The 20,529-nt window shown below is 42.6% G+C and overlaps 3 protein-coding genes and 1 long non-coding RNA gene across 9 annotated transcripts in view; 2 read left to right on the top strand and 2 right to left on the bottom strand.

Moving 5' to 3' along the window:
* The first annotated feature begins 83 nt into the window (after nt 1-83).
* LOC100119318 (ras-related protein Rab-2) lies at nt 84-2,702 on the top strand. The gene is made up of 4 exons (XM_001603058.6): nt 84-397; nt 862-1,001; nt 1,087-1,443; nt 1,528-2,702. Exons 1-4 carry the CDS (start codon nt 352-354, stop codon nt 1,627-1,629), a joined length of 645 nt encoding a protein of 214 aa, XP_001603108.1. The 5' UTR covers nt 84-351; the 3' UTR covers nt 1,630-2,702.
* A 264-nt stretch (nt 2,703-2,966) lies between these two features.
* On the bottom strand, nt 2,967-3,925 carry LOC116416800. The gene is made up of 2 exons (XR_004227131.2): nt 3,814-3,925; nt 2,967-3,631 (listed from the first exon to the last, which is right to left on the bottom strand). It is a non-coding gene; the product is annotated as an uncharacterized LOC116416800 (long non-coding RNA).
* LOC100119290 (sorting nexin-6) lies at nt 3,443-7,527 on the top strand. 4 transcript variants are annotated; one of them, XM_016984376.2, is made up of 11 exons: nt 3,504-4,407; nt 4,519-4,569; nt 4,730-4,948; nt 5,027-5,148; nt 5,226-5,362; nt 5,435-5,742; nt 5,812-5,994; nt 6,225-6,242; nt 6,614-6,677; nt 6,762-6,847; nt 6,920-7,527. In XM_016984376.2, the coding sequence occupies exons 1-11, from the start codon at nt 4,402-4,404 to the stop codon at nt 6,968-6,970; spliced, it is 1,245 nt and encodes a 414-aa protein (XP_016839865.1). In that variant the 5' UTR covers nt 3,504-4,401; the 3' UTR covers nt 6,971-7,527. The 4 variants fall into 4 exon arrangements, with proteins under 4 accessions (XP_032453920.1, XP_016839865.1, XP_008210358.1 ...); XM_032598029.1 differs by lacking the exon at nt 6,225-6,242 and having other exon boundaries at nt 3,443-4,407; XM_016984375.3 differs by having other exon boundaries at nt 3,876-4,569.
* A 71-nt stretch (nt 7,528-7,598) lies between these two features.
* LOC100119247 (zwei Ig domain protein zig-8) overlaps nt 7,599-20,529 on the bottom strand; it is a 131,617-nt gene continuing 118,686 nt past the window's right edge. For all 3 annotated transcript variants that reach the window (XM_003427238.5, XM_016984393.3, XM_008212135.4), the window contains exons 6-7: nt 18,515-18,725; nt 7,599-12,103 (exon numbers count right to left, since the gene is read on the bottom strand). In XM_003427238.5, coding sequence (XP_003427286.1) covers nt 11,982-12,103; nt 18,515-18,725 — 333 coding nt within the window. In that variant the 3' untranslated portion in view covers nt 7,599-11,981. The remainder of the gene's footprint in view (nt 12,104-18,514; nt 18,726-20,529) is intronic.

Raw genomic sequence — 20,529 nt, 5'->3', positions numbered from 1 at the left:
TTCGCGGGCAAACTGGACACTCTAACCTCGTCCACCAATCACTTCCCTTCCCAAGCCGAATTCTCCCGATCATAGCCGACGTCGTCGGAGCAGCTGTCCGCCAGTGGCTGGCTCTCTCGATGACGTCATCAGAACAGCAACAGCAAGCAGAAGGCGATAAGACCGTCAAAAAGCATCAGCAGCCAGCGAAACACACACTTACACACACACACACACACACACACAAAGCAAGCATCGCATCCACCACTACTCCGTTCCGCAGCAGCCACCACACAGCACACTCCACGCCAGCTATCGTGTCCTGAGTTATTGTTTTTTTTGCTCTCTATCTATCTCTCTGTGCTACACACGATGTCTTACGCCTACCTCTTCAAGTACATCATCATCGGGGACACAGGTGAGCTTGTGTGTATATACCTATACCCCGCATATCTCGTCGCCTTCGAGTGAACGCCTTCGAGCCCCGTATACGTGATATTACGTCGTCTTGACAGCTCCCATTGTTTTCGTCGTTCGCTACGACCACTTTTTTTTCGGGGGGATGATGGCATCTACTGCGACGCGAATCACGCCCTGCAGCGCTGCTGTTTACGCGACGATGAGATTTTTCGGAGCGTATATACCTATAGCCGCGACGACGATGATGGTGATGCTCGAGAATCTGTTACATACGGTTTATTATCAATGCTCGCGCTTCCTCCTACCGAGCGCTTTAGATAACTCGTCGCTAATTAATTCACGGACGGACGCCCGAAAATATCGCTTTGGGCCCAATTTTGACATTTCTTTACAGCTCCGTTCTCGAAGCGTTTCTTTGTTTATGCGCCTGTGAGCTTGATGAATGGCGTTGTTTTATTGCAGGCGTGGGAAAGTCGTGTCTTCTGCTACAGTTCACAGACAAAAGATTCCAGCCGGTGCATGATCTCACCATAGGAGTGGAGTTTGGTGCACGCATGATCACCATCGATGGCAAACAGATCAAGCTCCAGATTTGGGATACGGTAATTACTCTGCCTTACTCGATCGCTCAGCTCTGATGACAAAGCAGTGCGCTTTATGTAATGGATTGTTGTTGTTTGCTTTCAGGCTGGCCAAGAGGCATTCCGATCCATCACTAGATCATATTATCGCGGAGCTGCAGGAGCACTGCTGGTGTACGACATTACACGCAGGGAGACATTCAACCATCTGACTACTTGGTTGGAAGATGCCAGACAGCACTCAAATTCCAACATGGTTATCATGCTCATTGGTAACAAAAGCGATCTCGATGCTCGAAGAGAAGTCAAGAGGGAAGAAGGTGAAGCTTTTGCCAGAGAGCACGGACTTGTTTTTATGGAAACCAGTGCAAAGACTGCAGCTAACGTAGAGGAAGCTTTCATCAACACAGCTAAGGAGATCTACGAGAAGATCCAGGAGGGTGTGTTTGATATCAACAATGAGGTAATTGGAATTTTCATGTAAATTGCGTTTTTATTGACATGAAATGAGCTGGTTGCGACAGTAATGAGGGTAATTTTATCACAGGCCAATGGTATCAAGATAGGACCATCACATTCTCCAACTAGTCCTGGTGGTATAGCAGGCTCCGGTGGTCAGGGTAGTGCACAAGGCGGTGGATGCTGCTAGGGGCTGGGATTCGCTTGCCCACCACTTCATCCCTCAACGATCTGAACTGATTATCTCATTCCTGCTCTTTGTTTTTCACAGGGAAGCGCCTACATTGTACACTTAATTTCTTTTACTATCCTGAGATAATAATGGGTGATATAGGCAGTATGTTAATATATATAATATATATATTTATATATTATTTAAAAAAGGAAAACATTTATACGGGTAGGCAATTATTGTAAGGCGAATTGTTGAACATCAGGACGTGCGTCGAACGAAAAGAGCCTCGTGTTACACGTTTTTGCAGACATTCAAGAAATGTCCCTCGTATGTTAGCGTCTTCTAAGAAGCAAGGAAATCGTGAGATTAGTTCAATTATGCGTGTATTTGATTTAATCGTGTATTCGAAAATGTATCGTACGTTTTTTCTGCCGATCGTTTTTCAATTAAATTTATTTTAACCGCGGTCTGTTGCTCTAAAGAACGGTCCACCGTTTTCTTTTCTCTTTTAAACATCGAGGCGGTATCGATAATTTGGGGCAGGAATGCTAGTTCATGCTCATTCATATTATACAACTTTTATGTACATGTATGTATTATTGCTGTACCAAAATGACTAATATATAAAAGATTTCAATCATTACCTCGTAGTTACAAACATGAGTCAGGCGTCGAAAGTGAATTTCAGTGTTTACTTAAATTTTCTTTTCAAACATCTGTTTGTGATAGCAAATAGAAGTGTTTTAAGATGTATAATTATAAATCTTATTACTTTCGGTGCCCTGTCCTCGCGACGATTGACTCGTGCAAAGGACTAAGTTTGAACAATTGTGATGATTGACTTTGTTTTCAAATCAAAAAAAAAACCGAAGTGTCAATTGGTCAAGAGGATTGTTTTAGGACGAATTTACTACATCTCTTATAGTCTCTCTGTCTCTCCAGTGGATATGAATAGGAGTAAACAAGCATTGCACATTATTTTGCATACACATCGATCGTAGCAAGTTGTTGAGTACTTGAAGCTACTTGGCATATCTTTGAACAATATATTTTATGGACGTGAAACACATTGTAGAGCGAGGTTTTTTTTTATTGAATTGATAAGATCAGTGAAATTCTTATCTGAAATCTTTTGCTGTAATAAATTACTAGTCAGAGAAAAATACATTTCTTTCATGAAACTATGAAAAAAAAATTATAATGACATGTATACCTAAGTACATAACATAATAAATATATTATATACTAATCATTAAACGAAAAAATGAATGAAAATCAAGTGAGCCAAAAAAGAATTTCCGATGATATTCTTTTTATTCAGCTTCTGTACAAATAATAAGTGATTGTATACTTTTTGGTACACACACACACACACACACACACACACACGAAAGGGTATAAAAAAAGAACTTTTTCCGAGATCATGCCAGTAGGATTAAAAGAATGTTTCATATATTTGTACATCCAGTATAAAATTCTCTTAAATGATTGTTACTTAAATTATTCTTTATTATAAACAATATTGTACCAAGCAAGGCTTCTTGGAAAAATCTCTATCATGCTAAAATTAAAAATGAAATTAACTCAAAACTTATCTGTCAAATCTTCAGTCCTATACATATATAAATATTATAGAGTATAAATAAAAATATGATTTGAAATACGAAGAAATATTGTTGTTCAATATCACGCCGTTCTTTTGGTATATAATCCATGCGTGTTTACGTGATTTAAGTGGTTTGCATATTCTTATCTAGCGAAATACGTAATGCAGCGTAATAATGATTGTTCTTATCCAGCAAAATTATATTCGCGTAAAAGCTTGTCATTTCCTATATGTTTGCTTTTCGAATATGTAGGGCATATTCAAATTCAATAACTTGTTCGAAACTCTTTCCATCGTCGCTTTTATAGACACGAATCAAGATTTAAATTTCCATTAGATCGCAGAAAGTTCGCAGTCGTTGTGCTTCAATCGAGATTGAATTTCAGTGTAATAGTCTACATGGAGACAGATCTAATTCCGAGTGAACAGACGAGATAACAAGAATTAATAAAGTGCATTATGAGAGAAGCGAGAGCGAGAGATGAGATAAATAGGAAAGGATGATGGGGCTCGGAGCAATCGGAACGAGAGTAAGAGAGAAAGTGTGCTTATATACCTATACATATAGCACACATAAATAGATCTATGCGTACCTACACTAGCGCGCACAGAGAGCTGCAAGTGTAATACAGTATCTCTTTTCCTCTCATCTCGCGAGTTGCTGGCTCTGCGTCTTCTCGTTGCGTTCAGCTGATTCGTCGAGCCTGAAGAGGATCGAAAGAAAAAAAATAACACACGTATACAAAAGTCGCGCTCTCGACAACACACTCAGCGATAGAGAATAAAATCAAAATCATCGCGAAGGAATTACGAGTATAAGCTGGACCGCAGCAGTTTGAGTGTCGAGGGCGTAGCGGAAGACAAGGAGGAAAAGAAGGATCCTCGATGTCGTGATCAACAAGGGGCGGCTCGAGCAGTCAGTTTGAGGTTAGGGCGCTCATCCTCCCCCGTCGTCGTCTACTGGGCTCGGGAATTCCCAGTGTAGTATGTGACTTCCGGACTTCCCCAAGAGGTGCAGCAGCTCTTCTCTGACGTTTGCGCGCTGCGGAGTCGGAGAGCGACAGAGACGAGCCGCACTACGACGGCTACTCGGGACGAGAGTAGAGTGAGTGAGAAAGGAATATAAAGAACAGAGAGAGAGAGAGAGAGAGAGAGAGAGAGAGAGGACGCTGCTCGACGCCATGATGGTAGGTGGAACCTGTTATCATTCGGTTGGCAGCCGGTCATCTGCAGGCTTTTAATGAAATCCCTCGAAAACACCCTCGCGGCTCGTTGCTAAAATCGGCGAAATGTTGCAGGACGGGATATGCGACACCACGGACATCATCAACAGTGTGCCCACTAAGAAGGTATTAAAGCTATACTTTTCATTCCACTGCTCCTCCTTTTTTCTGCTCCGATTTGTTTCGTTCTACGCCTCTTTTTTTTAATACTCTCCTATGACGTGTCGTTGTCGATCTGTGCACACGCCTTGACAATGCGTTTTTCCTTTCCATTGTGTGCTTGCAGACAATATCCAATGAATCCTCGCTGGAGCACAATGACAAGGCACTGCAGGTTGACATTTCCGATGCGCTTAGTGAAAAAGACAAAGTCAAGTTTACGGTCCACACAAAGACTACATTGCCCGATTTCCAAAAGTCTGAATTTTTCGTAGTTAGACAGCACGAGGAGTTTGTTTGGTTACACGACAGATTCGAGGAGAACGAAGAGTATGCTGGTTACATTGTAAGCTGTTTGATTTCATTGATTTGTTTGTCACTCTGTGAAGAGGTTGGTGTTTTGAAAGTTTGATCCTTGTTCTAGATTCCACCTTGCCCTCCAAGACCTGATTTCGATGCCTCTAGAGAGAAGCTGCAGAAACTTGGTGAAGGCGAGGGCAGTATGACACGAGAGGAATTTATGAAGATGAAACAAGAATTGGAAGCGTGAGTTATTAACTTCCTTTGATTGATTGTTAGAACAGTACGCAGTTTGGATATTACATGTATATTTCAATCTGCAGGGAATATTTGGCTACTTTTAAGAAAACTGTCGCGATGCACGAAATGTTTTTAACTCGCCTTGCACACCATCCAGTGTTCCGAAATGACCACAACCTCAGAGTTTTTCTAGAGTACGATCAAGATCTCTGTGTCAGAGGTAAGCTAGAATTGTTTCACATCCATCAAAAGGCAATTCAACGTTGTATATAATCATCCATGATTGATTTAGGTAAAAACAAAATGGAAATGTTTGGTGGTTTGATGAAGTCTTTTTCTAAAACAAAAGATGAGTATTACTTGTCAGCCACAGTTAAAGATGTCAATGACTTCTTTGACCAAGAAATGACATTTCTTACACAATACCACCATAATTTGAAAGAGGCGACAAGTCGCGCCGATCGTCAAACGACAAAGCACAAAGACGTGGCTGATTCATACATTAAAATTTCTACTAACCTTTTACAACTTGCCACAACGGATACGGGAAAGCTTGAAAAGTTATTAACAAAAATAGCCGAAACGTTTGAAAAACTTCGGGTAAATAAAACAAGTTAAATTACACTTATAAAACAGCAACAATTATTGACGATGATTTATTTATTTTAGAAAGTAGAAGGTCGCGTAGCGTCCGATGAAGATTTGAAACTTTCCGATACTTTACGCTATTATATGAGAGATACAGCAGCTGCGAAGCGGTTGTTGATCCGAAGGTTAAAGGCGTTGCATACCTACGAAACTGCGAATAGAGCTTTGGAAAGAGCACGTGCCAAAAATAAGGATGTTCATGCCGTACGTATTTTTCATTTTCCATTCAAATTTAAAGTATTCAAAATTTTCAATTCAACAAGAAAGCAGCAAGCTTTAAATTTTTAATTTCTTACAAATTTAAAAATTTTGTATATATTCAAAGTGTATATAATTACTAAAGTTTTGTTGCTGATTTTAAATGTTTTAATACACTGTATTTAACCAATTTTTATGGCCTCTTATAACTAATTCAACTTTTCTTGCTCCTAAAGGCACAGGAGGTTGCAGAGGTGTGTCTTTTTCTTATATGAAACATGGAATTTTATTGTCATTATGTGCAAAGATTAATTTTCGTGATTAATAATTCATTTTTTCATGTATATCTATTAATGTGATATGTATAGATATTGTCTGTTGCAACTATTTATGAGTAATTTTTATCATTTTTTTATTGTATTCAGAGTTATTTCATTTTTTGTCCACATTAAAGATGTACATTGTGAATTTAAATTGAGCATGCAACATATGGTTTATTATGCATGATTATATGCTTATGTTCAATGGACTTTTGCTTCTCGAATGTGGGAGATCGATCAATTCAAATTATTGATAAATCGGATAGTGCCCCGCATCATACTAAATTTTGTGTTTCGTATTGTAGGCGGAACAGGCTCAAACTGAAGCGTGTTCTAAATTTGAGCAAATGTCGGATAAAGGAAAAGAAGGTAATTTGTTATCGATTTAGTCAAGTTAAACATTTGACTTTGGATTGATACTTACGTTTGTATTTCGAATTTTCCATTGTTTAGAACTTTTGGATTTCAAAACAAGAAGAGTAGCTGCCTTTAAAAAGAATCTTATCGATCTTACCGAGTTCGAAATAAAGCACGCCAAGGTAAATTGCTACTTTCGATCGATTTCTCGTTAAACTCGCGTCCCATATTTAACTATTCAATTTCTGTTTCAGGCTCACGCGGAAATGCTTAAAAAATGTTTATCAGTCCTCCAAAGCGAGTGATTTACAAAGAAAGTAATTTGCTAATTGTCTACACTATAAGCGAACAGAATAAATGCAAATAACGATGTATTTAACAGATTGCGATATCTATTATACTGTATAAAATATTATATTTTTTGTTATTCTAAGCCGCATTAGCGCGCCAAGTAAAAAGTTAAGCATTGAGAAAAGTAAGATAATTAGGTATGTCGAGTGATTGTATCAAGGGGTGAATGAATTTTCTATATCGTTTCCAGGCTGTAAAAAGCTTAAAAGCGTAGCTTTTCGATTACGAGAAAAAAAGTCTTTTCCATATAAAATGCAATCGATAATATTTGCATAAAAAAAATTGTTTCATTTTAATGCACATAACATTTAGAAATCTCCTTATACAGTCGAAAACTTTTTATCTGTTATGTTTACTATTGATTTACTATGGTTCTTTATATATTATCATGTAAATGAAAAATAGACATGTATAAATTATATATAAATATACATATGTAACGGTAAACTTGTATACATATGATTAATGTTTTCATTGATAGAAATACAATAAAAAAAATATGAATTTGGAATTCTGGATCATTTCTTGTGATTATTATCAAGGATTGTAGGCAAGAGGAGGAGCTTCGAAAAAGACTCGACGTTTTCGCATTATTTTTATTGAATCGAATCATTTCTTTCTATAATACATGATTGCAGACATATACTGAGAAATTCTTGAAGTTGCAAGTATCATTGAATCCTTTGAGAATCTTTGAAATTCCACCGTAATGTAATCGTATATTTATCGTTCTTAATCTTAATATTAACAGACCCTACGAATAGCCTAGTTAAAGGCGTGCGCGCAGCAAAGCACGAATGCCTCCTCGTCTTTCGGACATAATAATTCTTTGTATAGTATATTTTATTTGTTAACTTTTTCTCGCGGATTTTAATCGTTCGTGGACTGCTGCGCGCACTTTTTCCTTATACTCTCTTTACTCTCGCATCTTCGTCTCCTCTGTCTTTCTTTCTCGCTGTGTCTCTACCTCTTTCGCACATCACCGATCATTGTTCTTAGTCAAATAAACTTTTACCTCTCGCAATGTACGATTCATATATTTATATATATATATTTATAATAATTAATCGGCGGAGATATTTATACGTAATAGAAAAACTCTCCTAACAAAAAAAAATTCACCGTTTGCGTACTCTCCATTGTATAATCAGTATGTTGACTTTCGTTTTTAACGAGAACTAAAAGGATATTATACGTACACGCTCTCTTGTATTCGTCCACTCTATCATCTACGCAGTCTCGCACATTTACACTTATATTATATTCTCCACCCGCTCTTTCTTCGCCACTTTCGCGCATGAAATTTCATGTTCGGCATTCCTTTTAAAGGAAAGCTGGTTATTTCTGCTAATGAGTCGCCCGTGTCTGTGTGTGAGTGTCTGTTCTGTGTGTGTGTGTTGCAATATCGTTGGAGCGACACTTAAATTTTCCGCCCGCTTATACGGGTGAGCTTGCTCGAACGTTCACGAAACTAAAATACATATATTATTTATACAAAAAAGATCGCGACCTCGGCAGTTGGCATCGTGGAGGGATTTTCAAAATCGACTATCGCGCGTCACAGGAGATATCACACACTAACGACTAACGAGTAGAATTCTGGAGGTAAAAATGTACTTCATCTTTTTCTTTAAAAAAAAGGCAACGCAACACGATACGCCTTGCATTAGCGCTGCCCATCAGGGTTCCTCTTACCGACGTTTCAACAATCTGCATGTGCCCAGTATAGCTCGAAATCGATGCGCCGCAGTGGAAAAAAGATATAATATTATGAGTAATACAGAACGGGGTTACTCGGAACGCGTAAAAGCAAAGCGCGGCGAACAACGAGCTAGCCGCACGTCGTATGAAACTAGAAGCCAGTGTATACGGAGAGAGAACGATGCGCGCAGGAAAAAAAAGAAGACCCGCGACACAGAAAGCTCTCGACAAAAGTAGTCCTCGGAGAGGACGCGAGCGCGCTCTCGGAAAAGAGAGAACTCGATGTGAAGTCATCGTCGCGTAATCAATGGCTCTTTCTCTCTCTTTTTCTCTTAGAAAACAAGGAGAGCCCCGGCATTAAGAGCAATTCCAAAAGTAAAGGGGATTTCGCACGAGTGCATGTGTGTGTGTGTGTGTGTGTGTGAGACGCTCGAGGAGGAATCGAGTATATACTTCTGTCCGACTGTACGCAGTAGCACAGGGTATTTAAAGCTCGTCTGTCTGTACCCCGTCCCTTTCTACTTGACGCGGGTGTGTATGGAGGACGAGGCTGCGTATAATGAATTCAACAATCGCGACTCGAGAAAAGAACTCCAGTTTTCATTTCAAGCCCATTATATGCCTCGTCCCTCGAGTCCCCTTACAATTTATTATACATGCCTCCGCAGCTTGCTCTCGTTTGCTTTTTTTTTTATTTTTTTTTCTCTACTACTGGCGCAAACTCTGCGACTTCTCATTGCGCTTTTGCCTCTCTATATGTACCTTCTGAAGCCTAAGCGGGTCGCTAATAAACGTGATAATATATTTCCCAGCATCTGCTAGGATGTAGACTCGAGTCGTCGGCAAACTTTCAGCAGCCCGGGGACAATTAAAAAGACGCGCACACAAGCGAGCATTTATATTGGCCGAGAGCTTTATTGAGATATGTTTCGCGTGCGCGCGGTGTTTAAAATTGTACATGTGAGAAAGCGGCGAAATTAATTTGAAATATCAGAGAGGAATTTTTTTTCTCGTTGAAATTTCAAAGTCGTGAAAGAAAAAATTTATTATACTTTGCGTATATATACATAAATACGTTGGCTTTGAAACGTCGACGTTTACTACACAGTAGGTACAGCTATATGCTCTATTCTTGTACACACTCGAACGAGCAGCGAAGCATTTCCCTTTCAATTTATGCATCCTCTGCGGTAGTTTTTCCTCTTTCCGTGAATTTTCCCGACGTGCCCGCGACCCAGTCTCGTTGTTGCGGGTTAAACGGAGGTTTGAAAAGTACACTACAAAGCAATCCTAACCAGCGCAGCGTAACGGATAATTAACATTACAACCGTCGTATTTGAGTTTATCGTTTTTCAGCTGCAGAAACAAGTGTAATAATATCGGCTCTTATTGTTTTTACTTAGTTCGTTTGAAGGAAACGGCTAGAACAGAACGTAGCTCTTCTATATAACTGTGAATTATTCGCTATTTTTTGATGAAATAGACGTAGTGAAACGAGTACAAACTTGAAATGATAAATATTACACGCAATATATGGAAGAATATGCAGTCTTCGGCTTGAATGATGCGCTGGTTTATCCGTTTCTCGCGGAATACATTCCTTTGGCTGTATGCACGTGCAATGAAATGTATACTCATATACTTGGATATTCGTATGCAATTATTATACTCGTAATATTTCATACTAGTCATTGTAATCATACGTAATAACAAATGTTAAATTTTTCAATCGTACATAAAAATGACTTAATAATTATCATACATATATTCTTAACAAAGAGATAAACTTGGTCAACTCGAATTTCTCGTCTGTACACAGTGTGTGCGAAATGTTTGTTCCAGCTATGAAATAAGTCTTCCGTAGCAAAAGTCAGTTTTAGAACGCAGGTGATCGATTGACAGTCTTATTAGCAGAACCAAAACTCTCTCGTCGGATATAACGAATTTCCAGCTATAATATACGTCACTTATACACTCGTCAAACGTAAAATAGATATTCGTATATAAGAAAGTTCAGTCCAATAAGTCAAACGTGCTTTGTTGAAAACGACCCGATATCAGATCGAGAAATCGAAATCGAGTTATAAAAACCGTCCCTAGAAATAACCGCGAGTCTTCTCGATTAATCATTAATGGCATACAAGTTCTATATAATCTTTCAATAAACCTGAAGAAGCCAAATCCACGCGGCTAATGCATTCGTCGAGTATAACGAAGGACGATAAAATTTTCCACATTCCCGCGAGAACGAAACGAAAATAGAAGACGTGGTGCCGTGTCTCGTACATCAGATCGTGTGAAAGCGAAGGTTGGGCGATAATCGCTCGAATATTATTTACATACAATTTGGGTCGCGTTCACGCACATCACATAACGACTCGAAACAGGCGATCGCGCAATCTCTCACGAGAATCAAAAGCTTTTTTCCGCACCCCCTTCCGCACACTTCCGTATCCCTCTCTCTCTCTCTCTCTCTCTCACACACAGTTGTACCTATACAAACGAGGCTCGTGAAAGAAACGCCTTGACACGGAACGACTTGTGCCTGTATACATATATCGAAAAGCACACGACGACGACAACAACAAAAGACGCGACACGTGCAAAAAAAAAAAAAAAAATGAAAAAACAGAAAAAAAGAACCGAGCGCAGTGCACAATAAGCGAGCGGAATCGCGTTTTTTCCCTCCGGCTTTTATCTCTCGGCGCGGGCGCGTTAACGCGCGCATGATATACACATTAGCATGTATATGCCGGGTCTCGCGCGAGAAAACACACCAGCGGCTCTCACTCTCTCTCTCTCTCTCTTTTTTTTGGATAAAAACGCGCGCGCGAAACGAATTGTGTGGTAGGTACACGCATATATAGTTCGAACAACGGCCAGCAATGATGCGTCGCTCTTGTGTTATACATAATAATTTTATTCTCGCATATCAGACTCTCTCTCGTATACTCTTTCACTCCGAGACAATAATAATCATAATTGTTTTTTAAAACGACGTGATTAATGGCGTGGACATTATTTGCCTTCGTCGATTCTGTATATTATCGTGTGTCTATTGTGTGTGTTCCTCTGTTTTACATCGCATCGTGTACGTATCCTGTGTATGCATGTGTGTGTGTGTGTGTGTGGGTGTGAACATATCATCTTCGAGTGTTGACGCTGACGCAATGTCGAGTACGCTGATGCTTAGTTCGTCGTCGTCGTCCTCGCATATGGTATTGTTGGTGTGTGTAAATATATATAGCCGGGCACTGCTGATGTTTATCGTGTGACGACGACTCGCCGGTTGGCCAGCAGTAAGACGAGCACCAGGAGCCAACAGCCGGTGCTCCCCCGCGCTACGCCCGAAGTTTTACGGCGCAGGATCGCCGCCATTTTGTCGCCTGTGAACAATAAAAGAGGAGAAAGAGAGAGATTATATATAGTTGACGTTTCATGTATACGTGTGGGTGTAGGCTCGTCGTTAAAAAAAGGAGAATGAGGGAGAAAAATAAAAGTCGGCCGATATCGGTAGCGCAGCTGCGCCGGCAATTTCGCTAAGAGCAGAGAGCTATGCGCGCCTACTTGGGAGACGCGCGTTACGTGTTCGTGATTTCTATGTGTGTGTAGAGGAGTAGGGGGATTATTATTCCTACGTGACTGGCTGATGCTTACGTCCGATGTTTATCGATGAGGCACATAGCAACGACGTGTCTTTTCATGGCAGCTATCTCTCTCTCTCTCTCTCTCTCTCTCTCTCTCTCTCGGGTCCCAAGAGCGCACAGGGATTACGGCGACATCAATCTTTATTGGATCTATACACGCCGGCGATGAGGAGATCCTCTCGTTTTTTTTCTATTCAAAGAGAGCCGAGATGGACGACTAATTGCCCGAGAGATGACGCGAGCTTGAATCGCGTATTATAAGCGTGGGAAACACTGCAGGGGGTTTATCGCGCTTGGAAAATTCACCGAGAGAGCTTTTCTACCATGCACACACTCGTACATACTCCAGTGGATCAGGTGTGCGAGTGCGCTTTTGTTGTTATCGGCGTATGATAGTCAAACAGCGGAAAAATTGAAATTTTCAATTCGCTCTCGCGGGCGAATTCTGTAATGCGATTATACAGCCTGTGGATTGTCTAACTTTCCTTTCACACACGCGCCACTGGCACAGCCCAGCACACCCTCTCTCTGGCCATTCGAGTTTTCCAACGAGTTTGCTGGGCTGTATACTCGAGAGTATACGCGCGCGCGCGCGCACACGTCGGCTTTTTCCTTCTCTCGAGATATTGCTCTTATACTCTCTCTCTTCGCTCTGTTAGAACAATTCGGAAAAATTTATGTCTCGCTGCGCGAACGTTGTAACTTTCGAGAGGTTTTTTATCCTTATGTGTCACTCGAGCGAGTCCGCAGCGTTGTACAGCCTTTTCAGTTAACTTTAACTCTCTTTCTAAACAAACGCACGTCTATATAGCCGAACTATTTTATGTAAATCCTTCCGCGCGCGACTACGCGTACAATTTGCCCCGGTAAATATTCATCCGCCTCGTTATTTTCTTTTCGCTGCAGTAGTAGTAGCCCTTCTATATACGTACGGGTAATTAACGCGAAAAAAGCAAAGGAGCTTTATTTATAAATTCTCAGCTCTCTCCTTCTCCGCTGCAAGCTCGGGCCGACATCTGCAGCGGAATTTTTCGTTTAATTATCGCCTTAATTATTTGTCTCCGTTTTTGCGTATATTATAATATCACACAATTTGTATTCCTCGGCATGTATAATATAAGGCGCAAGCTCGAGTCTCTCAATTATCCCGAGGAGAAATTCCGGGCCGGTTTGCGGAATCGAGTGGAAAGAGGTGCGCAGCTGGTTCGGAAAATGGGATTTCGGAACTTTGTTTTCGTTTCGAGGTACTCTGTTACCGAGTGTTATACACGCTCGAGGCTACTGAGAGAGCGAGTCTTTGAGTTGCTCTGCAGTAGCAGGCGATTATCGCGCGCTGCGACACGTGTCGCCGAATTGAGTTCGGCAGTGTATGAGTTACTGCAAAGTGGTCGTTATCGTAGGCTATTTGTGGAGTGTAAATATTATTTGCTATCGTTATTTTGTTAATCGACGCGCGCGGAAAACGTCAAAACGGATTATGTTTTACAACGCCCCGAAGCGACTAGAATATATTCGGATCGAAATTAGTTTTACACCGCTAATTGGATAAGTAACCGCAGGCGCCACACTGAACAACACCAGTAAATAATGCACGCGTTCATCAACCTCTATCCGCTAATTTGATAAAAAAACCTTTCCCGATGAACTCCCCCCCCCCCAAAAAACCATAGTATAAACAAACGATCGATCGAAAAATCCCAATCACCGATTATAAAAAGCCTCATCTAGAGATACCGATCGCTCGCGCATCAAACCGATTCACGCGTGTCCGTGATCCATTTATACAACAATTCTCTCTCTCTTTTTAAATTACACTACACCATCCCCAGCCGTATACACGCCTGGCTGCGCACTAATGGTCTCGTTTTGCGTTCTCGTCACACACATACACACGAAGGAGGCTCCGAAATTGTCGAATCACGCCGAGAATCAAAGTGCGATTCTATCAGTGCTTGATCAGCGCGTATACGCGCGCATACAAAGCCTCTGCGCGCGCTAATTGAAAACGGAAGCTGCCGAGCGTGCGCCGCAACGCTAGACTTTAATAACTTGTCCCTCTCGCCGCCGCGTATACGTGTGTATAAACCACCATCAGCGAAAAATATATACGGGTATGCAGAGACGCGTTTATCGCCATTACGAGAGCCCTGTGTATTATATACATATACATGTATTTCATGCATAGGCCGCGAAATTTAATTACGCGCGGCCAAATGCGTTTCCGATGTATGCGCGAGCTTGCGCGCAGTTTTTAAGCGCGTGTTATTAAAATTTATCGAAACGACCGCGAAGAGAAGCGCACGGGCGACGGAACGCGGATGATATATATTCTCCGGTTATTTTATACCCGCGAGCGCGCGGCCGCGCGTTATTTATTACGATTGCTGCGCGCGCGAGAGAGAGAGAGAGAGAGAGAGAGAGAGAGAGAGAGAGAGAGAGAGAGAGAGAGAACGCGTAGAATTCATCCGAGAAAGCTCGCGGTTAATTAATGAGATTGAATTCGGCCAGAAGTCAGCGAGTGGAATGCGATAAGGACCGTCGGAAAACTTTATGCTTTCCCCCTTCCATTTCGCTCTTCTTCTCGGCCCCCGTGCGATAATGGAAAATTAAATTTCGCCTTGTTTATACAAGTTGCTCTATCTGAAGCCGCGAGTAGTGTTCAATTACTCATTTCGAAAATTGCCTCATCCCTGCGTAATACGTCTCGGATAATTTCGTGTACGCGTGCAGCGAGCTCGGTTATTATCAGTTGATTTGATGGAATTAAAATTAGAGGGGGGAAGCAACAGCACATAAATACAGCGATGCTCTTTTTTTTCTCGCTCGATTTCTCGCGCGAGGCTGACCCCGATTTTTGTCGAGGACCTTCCTCGTTTGCTGTACATAATTATACGATCGTTATACACATAATGCTATACGGAAAAATATGCGACGGTCCTCGAGTGGACACGAAGTCGGTGCGGGAAAAATGAAAAAAAAGTCTTGCATACACGTGCGAAGCTTCATTTGCGGAATTTATAATTCGTCCGCGGCGCTGAATTCCAATGCGTTGCGCGGTAATTTTCCCAGCTCTCGACGATCGAAATATTTATTTATTTATTTTATTTTTTATTTTTTAAGTCCTTAATTTATGCCGTGCACTGCGCTGCAGCGTTCTTTTATTTTTATTTGTATTCTCACCGCGCGCGCCAAAGTCTCGTTCATATTTCATGAGGGAAATCACCGACGGAGTACAAGAGTAACAAGAGTTTTATTAAGAATTCGAAATAAATAAATAAATATATATATATATGTTATTTTCCGGCTTTATTATCTGCGGTCTAGCGCGCGAGAGAGACCTATAAGTCGAATCCCTTGCGCTTTGGAAGTCGTTGGCGGCGGGAATTTCGTATATGAGAAATATAAAAGGAAAATCCTCCCCTTCAAAAAGTTCCCTCGTCGTCGCGGCGCGCAAAAAATCTCCGGGTTATATAGAAAATTCGAGCGGCTTTCCTCGCTCTTTTTTCCTTCGGAAAAGTCGCTACTGTGCGTTGTACGTTGTATAGTATAACAGAAGAAGAAAAAAGTTTATTTTTTCCGCGAAAAAAAAATAACGCCTAATCACGCATCTCCCGAATATTTCTTACGTCCTCGGCTCTCCCTTCCTCCGTAACTTTTGTACGACTGAATTTTTCCCGGCTATATCTCTCCGGCGGATCTTCGATTTCTGGCTTCCTTTTTTTCCTCCCGTCTTGTTTTGCCGTCCCATATCCCGCGCTTAATCTTTGCCTCTATCCCTTAGGTGCCCTTTCTCTCTGTCTCTCGTTTTATTTCTTATCGTCCGTCTCTCTTGCGCCGTGTCCCCCAGCAGTTGCTTCCGCGACTCTCTCGCGCATATGTATACATGTATATACACACTTCCCTCAAAGCGTTTATGCTCGACCGAAGCGGAATACTGCGCGCTTTGTCGCTATCGTAAATACACGAGCTGCTGCCGAGGAATAAAATATCGCCACTTCGGCTTACGTATACATGGACTCTCTCCGGTGCGCGCATGTGCAGATATATGGACTCGCGTCTTGTACTACTGCGTCGAGCACGACAACTCGTCGCCCCGAGAGCAGCTCAATCGTTCGTGTATACATGTATACACATGTATAGCTTTCATATTCATCCTTTTTCATACTGACTCGTTATTATAGATGCGCGCGTCCTGCAGTAGCAGCAGTATAGCGCCGGACTCGTCGCGATCAATACTCAATTGGTCTGCCCGTATCCCGAGCTTTTCCACTGCGCCGCGCCTAATCGCGAGCCCGCGCTGCTATATATATATATATATATATATATATATATATATATATATATATATATATATATTCTCTGCACCACATAATTATATCGTCTCCTCGACGCTCGTATATTCCGCGAATCATGCATATTAATCGCACGAGAGCCGTTGATATATATGCAGCATAGCAACGATTCGAAAGGAAAGCTCCTCCCGCGCTTTCGCGAAAGTTCGCCAAGAGAGTGTGAGAGAGAGAGAGATGAGAAGTTGGACGAGAAAAAGTACTTGAAAATTCCAAGGACTCTGGCGAGAGATAGAGAGAGAGAAAGAGGGAGGGGGGAGAAGTACCCGATGGAAAGTTGCTCCTGCCGGACTCGCCGGTGTGTCGAATTACGCCTATTAGCTCTCGACAGAGCGTACACGAATATACACTTGCATAACTCTCTCTCTCTCTCTCTCTCTCTTCGCTTCGAGATACACACACACACACACGTGCACAAATACCGCCGCGGGAAAGAGATTGATCGATGAGTTCGGGTTGCGCCCCCCCTCCTCCTCCTGCCTCCTTACTCCTCTCGTAATACGATACCCGGAGCCATCTCGGAAATTAATCAAGACGCTGGAAACTCTCCTCTCGTTATCTCTCTCTCTCTCTCTCTAGCTCGTGGCTTAGCCCGAAGGCTGCGCAAAAATAACTCATCGCCGCTGCGAATCAATTATCCCGCCACCGGGCCCCGAGTGATGAGCTTGGGAATTCGAGAAATTCTGATTTCAATTACCGAAGGGATCTTCTCATCACTTGCGTATACACAGTCGCCGCATAGTAGAGGAATAAAACAAAATACGACTTCTATGCACACACAGGAGCCGTTTAAACGCGACCTTGGCACTAATTACAAACTAATCGATCGTATAAGGTACACACTGCAGCGAGTCTTTTTGCGTGTGCAGTCGCGCGTGTAATTAATGATCGGAACGCGCTGGGCTCTCATAAATCTTGTATGGGGGGAGAGAGAGAGAAAGCTAGTTTATAATTATCGTTTAACGATCGGCGAGGTCTCAATTTTCTTAAGTGGCGAAAATCTTCCGCGATGAGATGAACCGAGATCGGAGGGAGAAATCAATCTGGGAGTTATGGTTTCACGAGGGATTTTAATAATAAAAATAATAATTTTCATAAATCGACCCGGAATTACGTCGGTTTTATTATGCAAGCCAATTACGGGAGAGGAATCGAAGAGCGCACTTATACATTTCTACGGCATTTATTCATGGGTTATTCGATTGGATCGAAGAAACGACAATCGTGCCGTAAGACAAATAATTAGAAAGTCGTACACCGAGTTTTTAGCGGATTGAATTTTCATCTTTAAACGCGTACTAGCGGAGGCTGTTTTGAAAAGCATCCATGCAAACGAAGAGCCTATTTATACGAAGCACCAGCCAAAGGTCATCACATAATCATATTCAATTATCTCAGAGGGATACCCGCGCCAAGAGAGCCGAGCCGTTAAACCGGCATTTTTGAACTTTGCGAAAGCAACGAGAGCGAGATACACCCTCTACATCGAATTTCATGATTGAAATTCGAACATCATCAAATTGAAAGCGCGGTGAATACATCTCGCGAATCGCATCTAAAAAGCTCGAAGCTGCACACACACACAACAAGTTCTAAGGTGCATTCACATATACACGTGTATACACGAACTGGAAAGCTCGCCGTTACAAGAGCTTAATTCAATCACGTCTCAAGCTCTGAAAGCAGCCGACATACATTTGCAATCGAGTTTTTAGCCGTCGCGAAATAGAAATCCGGCCTCGAGTGTGTGTGCGTGTGTATAACGGTTGATCACACGTTATTAATATACAGATATACTTGCCTTCAGTGACGAAAACGAAGATCGAGGCAGGCTTAGTGTTCGATGCGCTGCACGTGTAGTTGCCGGTGTCCGATTCGATCGCGTGGCGAATTTCGAGCCGACTCTGTGTTGGTCCTGGATCGGTTTGTACAGTGACGCTGCCGCGCGCAACGTCGTAATTTATCATCCGGTTATTGTGGTACCAGAAGACGTACTGGGGCGGCGTCGGACTCTGGAAAGAAAAGCAGAAGAAAATCTCTGTTATATATATGTACTTTACTCTCTCTTTCCTTGGATGACATGTCGCTCGCGAGTATTTACCGGACGGGGGTCACCTACGCGCTTCAGCTCGTCAAATAAACGTGCGTTCGGGAGACTAATGCTTCGCGTCCCCGAGAAGCGAGCTTTCTCTCTCCGTTATGATTTTTCCAGTCGATTTTTCACTCACCCTGCTGCGGCGGGATCATTAGATTAATTGTGTATCGCCGTAACGGATCATGTCCTTGGCTCGCCTTCGTCGGGACTGATTGATGGATGTGCTTATTAAATTATCGAGTGCATGATTATACGCCTGTACTATTTATTAAGCAAAGTTCGACTTGCAAGCTCGGCCGATTACTTTTCCGTGGAATTCAGCTCCGAAACATATACTGGATGATTTCGTTAAAGCTCAAAAACTCGACGCTGGCGCATGAGAACTTGGTAATTCCATCCGAGGCACGTCGGCGGAAGCTTTTTCTCGTATAATACGTCAGAGCTATACAGCTCACCCCCCGTGTTATACAGTCTTTGTGTCTGGAGGCGATTTCGGCCGTTCGATAATTCGCGCACGAATATCTCCGAACAAAGCTTGCAGCGTATATACACGCATAGTAAGAAAGTATAAAGGAAATTACCGGCTGTCGCAGCAGCTGCCGCGGCGCGCGTCGATCGATCGAACAGTCGTGTGTAACGCATTTGGTACACCGAGATTGTTAGCTCTCTCTCTCTCTCTCTCTCTCTCTCTCTCTCTCTCTCTCTCTCTCTTTCTCCTAGCAGTTCTCGCGCCATTTTTCACAAAGCTCTACTCTCTCTCTCTCTTTCTCGCGCGCGCGCGAGCGTTTTGTTTTAAAAGCTCTCGCGAAGTCGTGTCGGCACATCCGCCGCTCGGATAATGAACGTCATTCAGCCTGATAAATTGTCGCAGCTGCTGCTACGGAGCTGTTCGATTAAAAAAAAAAGGCGAGAGAGAAAGGGTTGAGGGATAGAGTGCCGGGCCTTTGAGCTAGACTCTCTCTCTCTCTCTCTCTCTCTCTCTCTCTCTCTCTCTCGTGCATTATGAACTCGCTTCTCTCTGCGGCATTTTATATTAACGCGCGATTATGCGCGCGCGCGCGACACACATGCACAAAAGCCCCTGTCAACGAGTGCTAGAGTCCCTCGGGCTCCACTGCCTGCTCTGAGGTACAGCGGCGTCAAGAGCCCCCGCTTACATTATTCATCGCGGCCGCGATTCATTCATCGCTTTTCTTTATGCACACCATACAAGGCTGGCTCTCGCGCTCGCGCAGGATTAACAATTGATTCGCGCAGAAAATTTCGCCGCGTCCTTCCCCTCGGTATAGAGCCTTTCGGTGTATATAGGTGTACGTAGCCACTGATATGTGTATGTATGGGGTGACGCGTAGTGAGAAGCTTGACGCGGCGTATCATCGAGAAAGGGAAAGTCGATAGGTGTAGCGCCTGCGGGGCCGCTGTCGCGCTGAGCGAGCCTGTCTCGACATCCACTTAAGCGGATACACCTCCGGGCTGTGCGACTTTAGCCGAGATTAGCAATCCGACGCCCACCCCGCGCAAGGGAGAGAGAGAGAGAGAGAGAGAGAGAGAGGAGTCTCGAGGCCTCGACTGCTACTACTGGTACTGCTAGTGGGAGAGAGCTACTTCCAGTGTAGTGCGGGTGACTCGGCCCTTGTTATGTGCCGAGACCGACGACGGCGTCTCTCGTTGTAACTCTGATGCTGAGGCTCGAACGTGACGCCTTTTGGTATCGTTGGTGA

The sequence above is a fragment of the Nasonia vitripennis genome, chromosome 3, assembly GCF_009193385.2.
Source record: "Nasonia vitripennis strain AsymCx chromosome 3, Nvit_psr_1.1, whole genome shotgun sequence".
Taxonomy (NCBI): domain Eukaryota; kingdom Metazoa; phylum Arthropoda; class Insecta; order Hymenoptera; family Pteromalidae; genus Nasonia; species Nasonia vitripennis.
The sequence above is the reverse complement of the archived record's forward strand: the minus strand, read 5'-3'. Positions and strand labels throughout refer to the sequence as shown.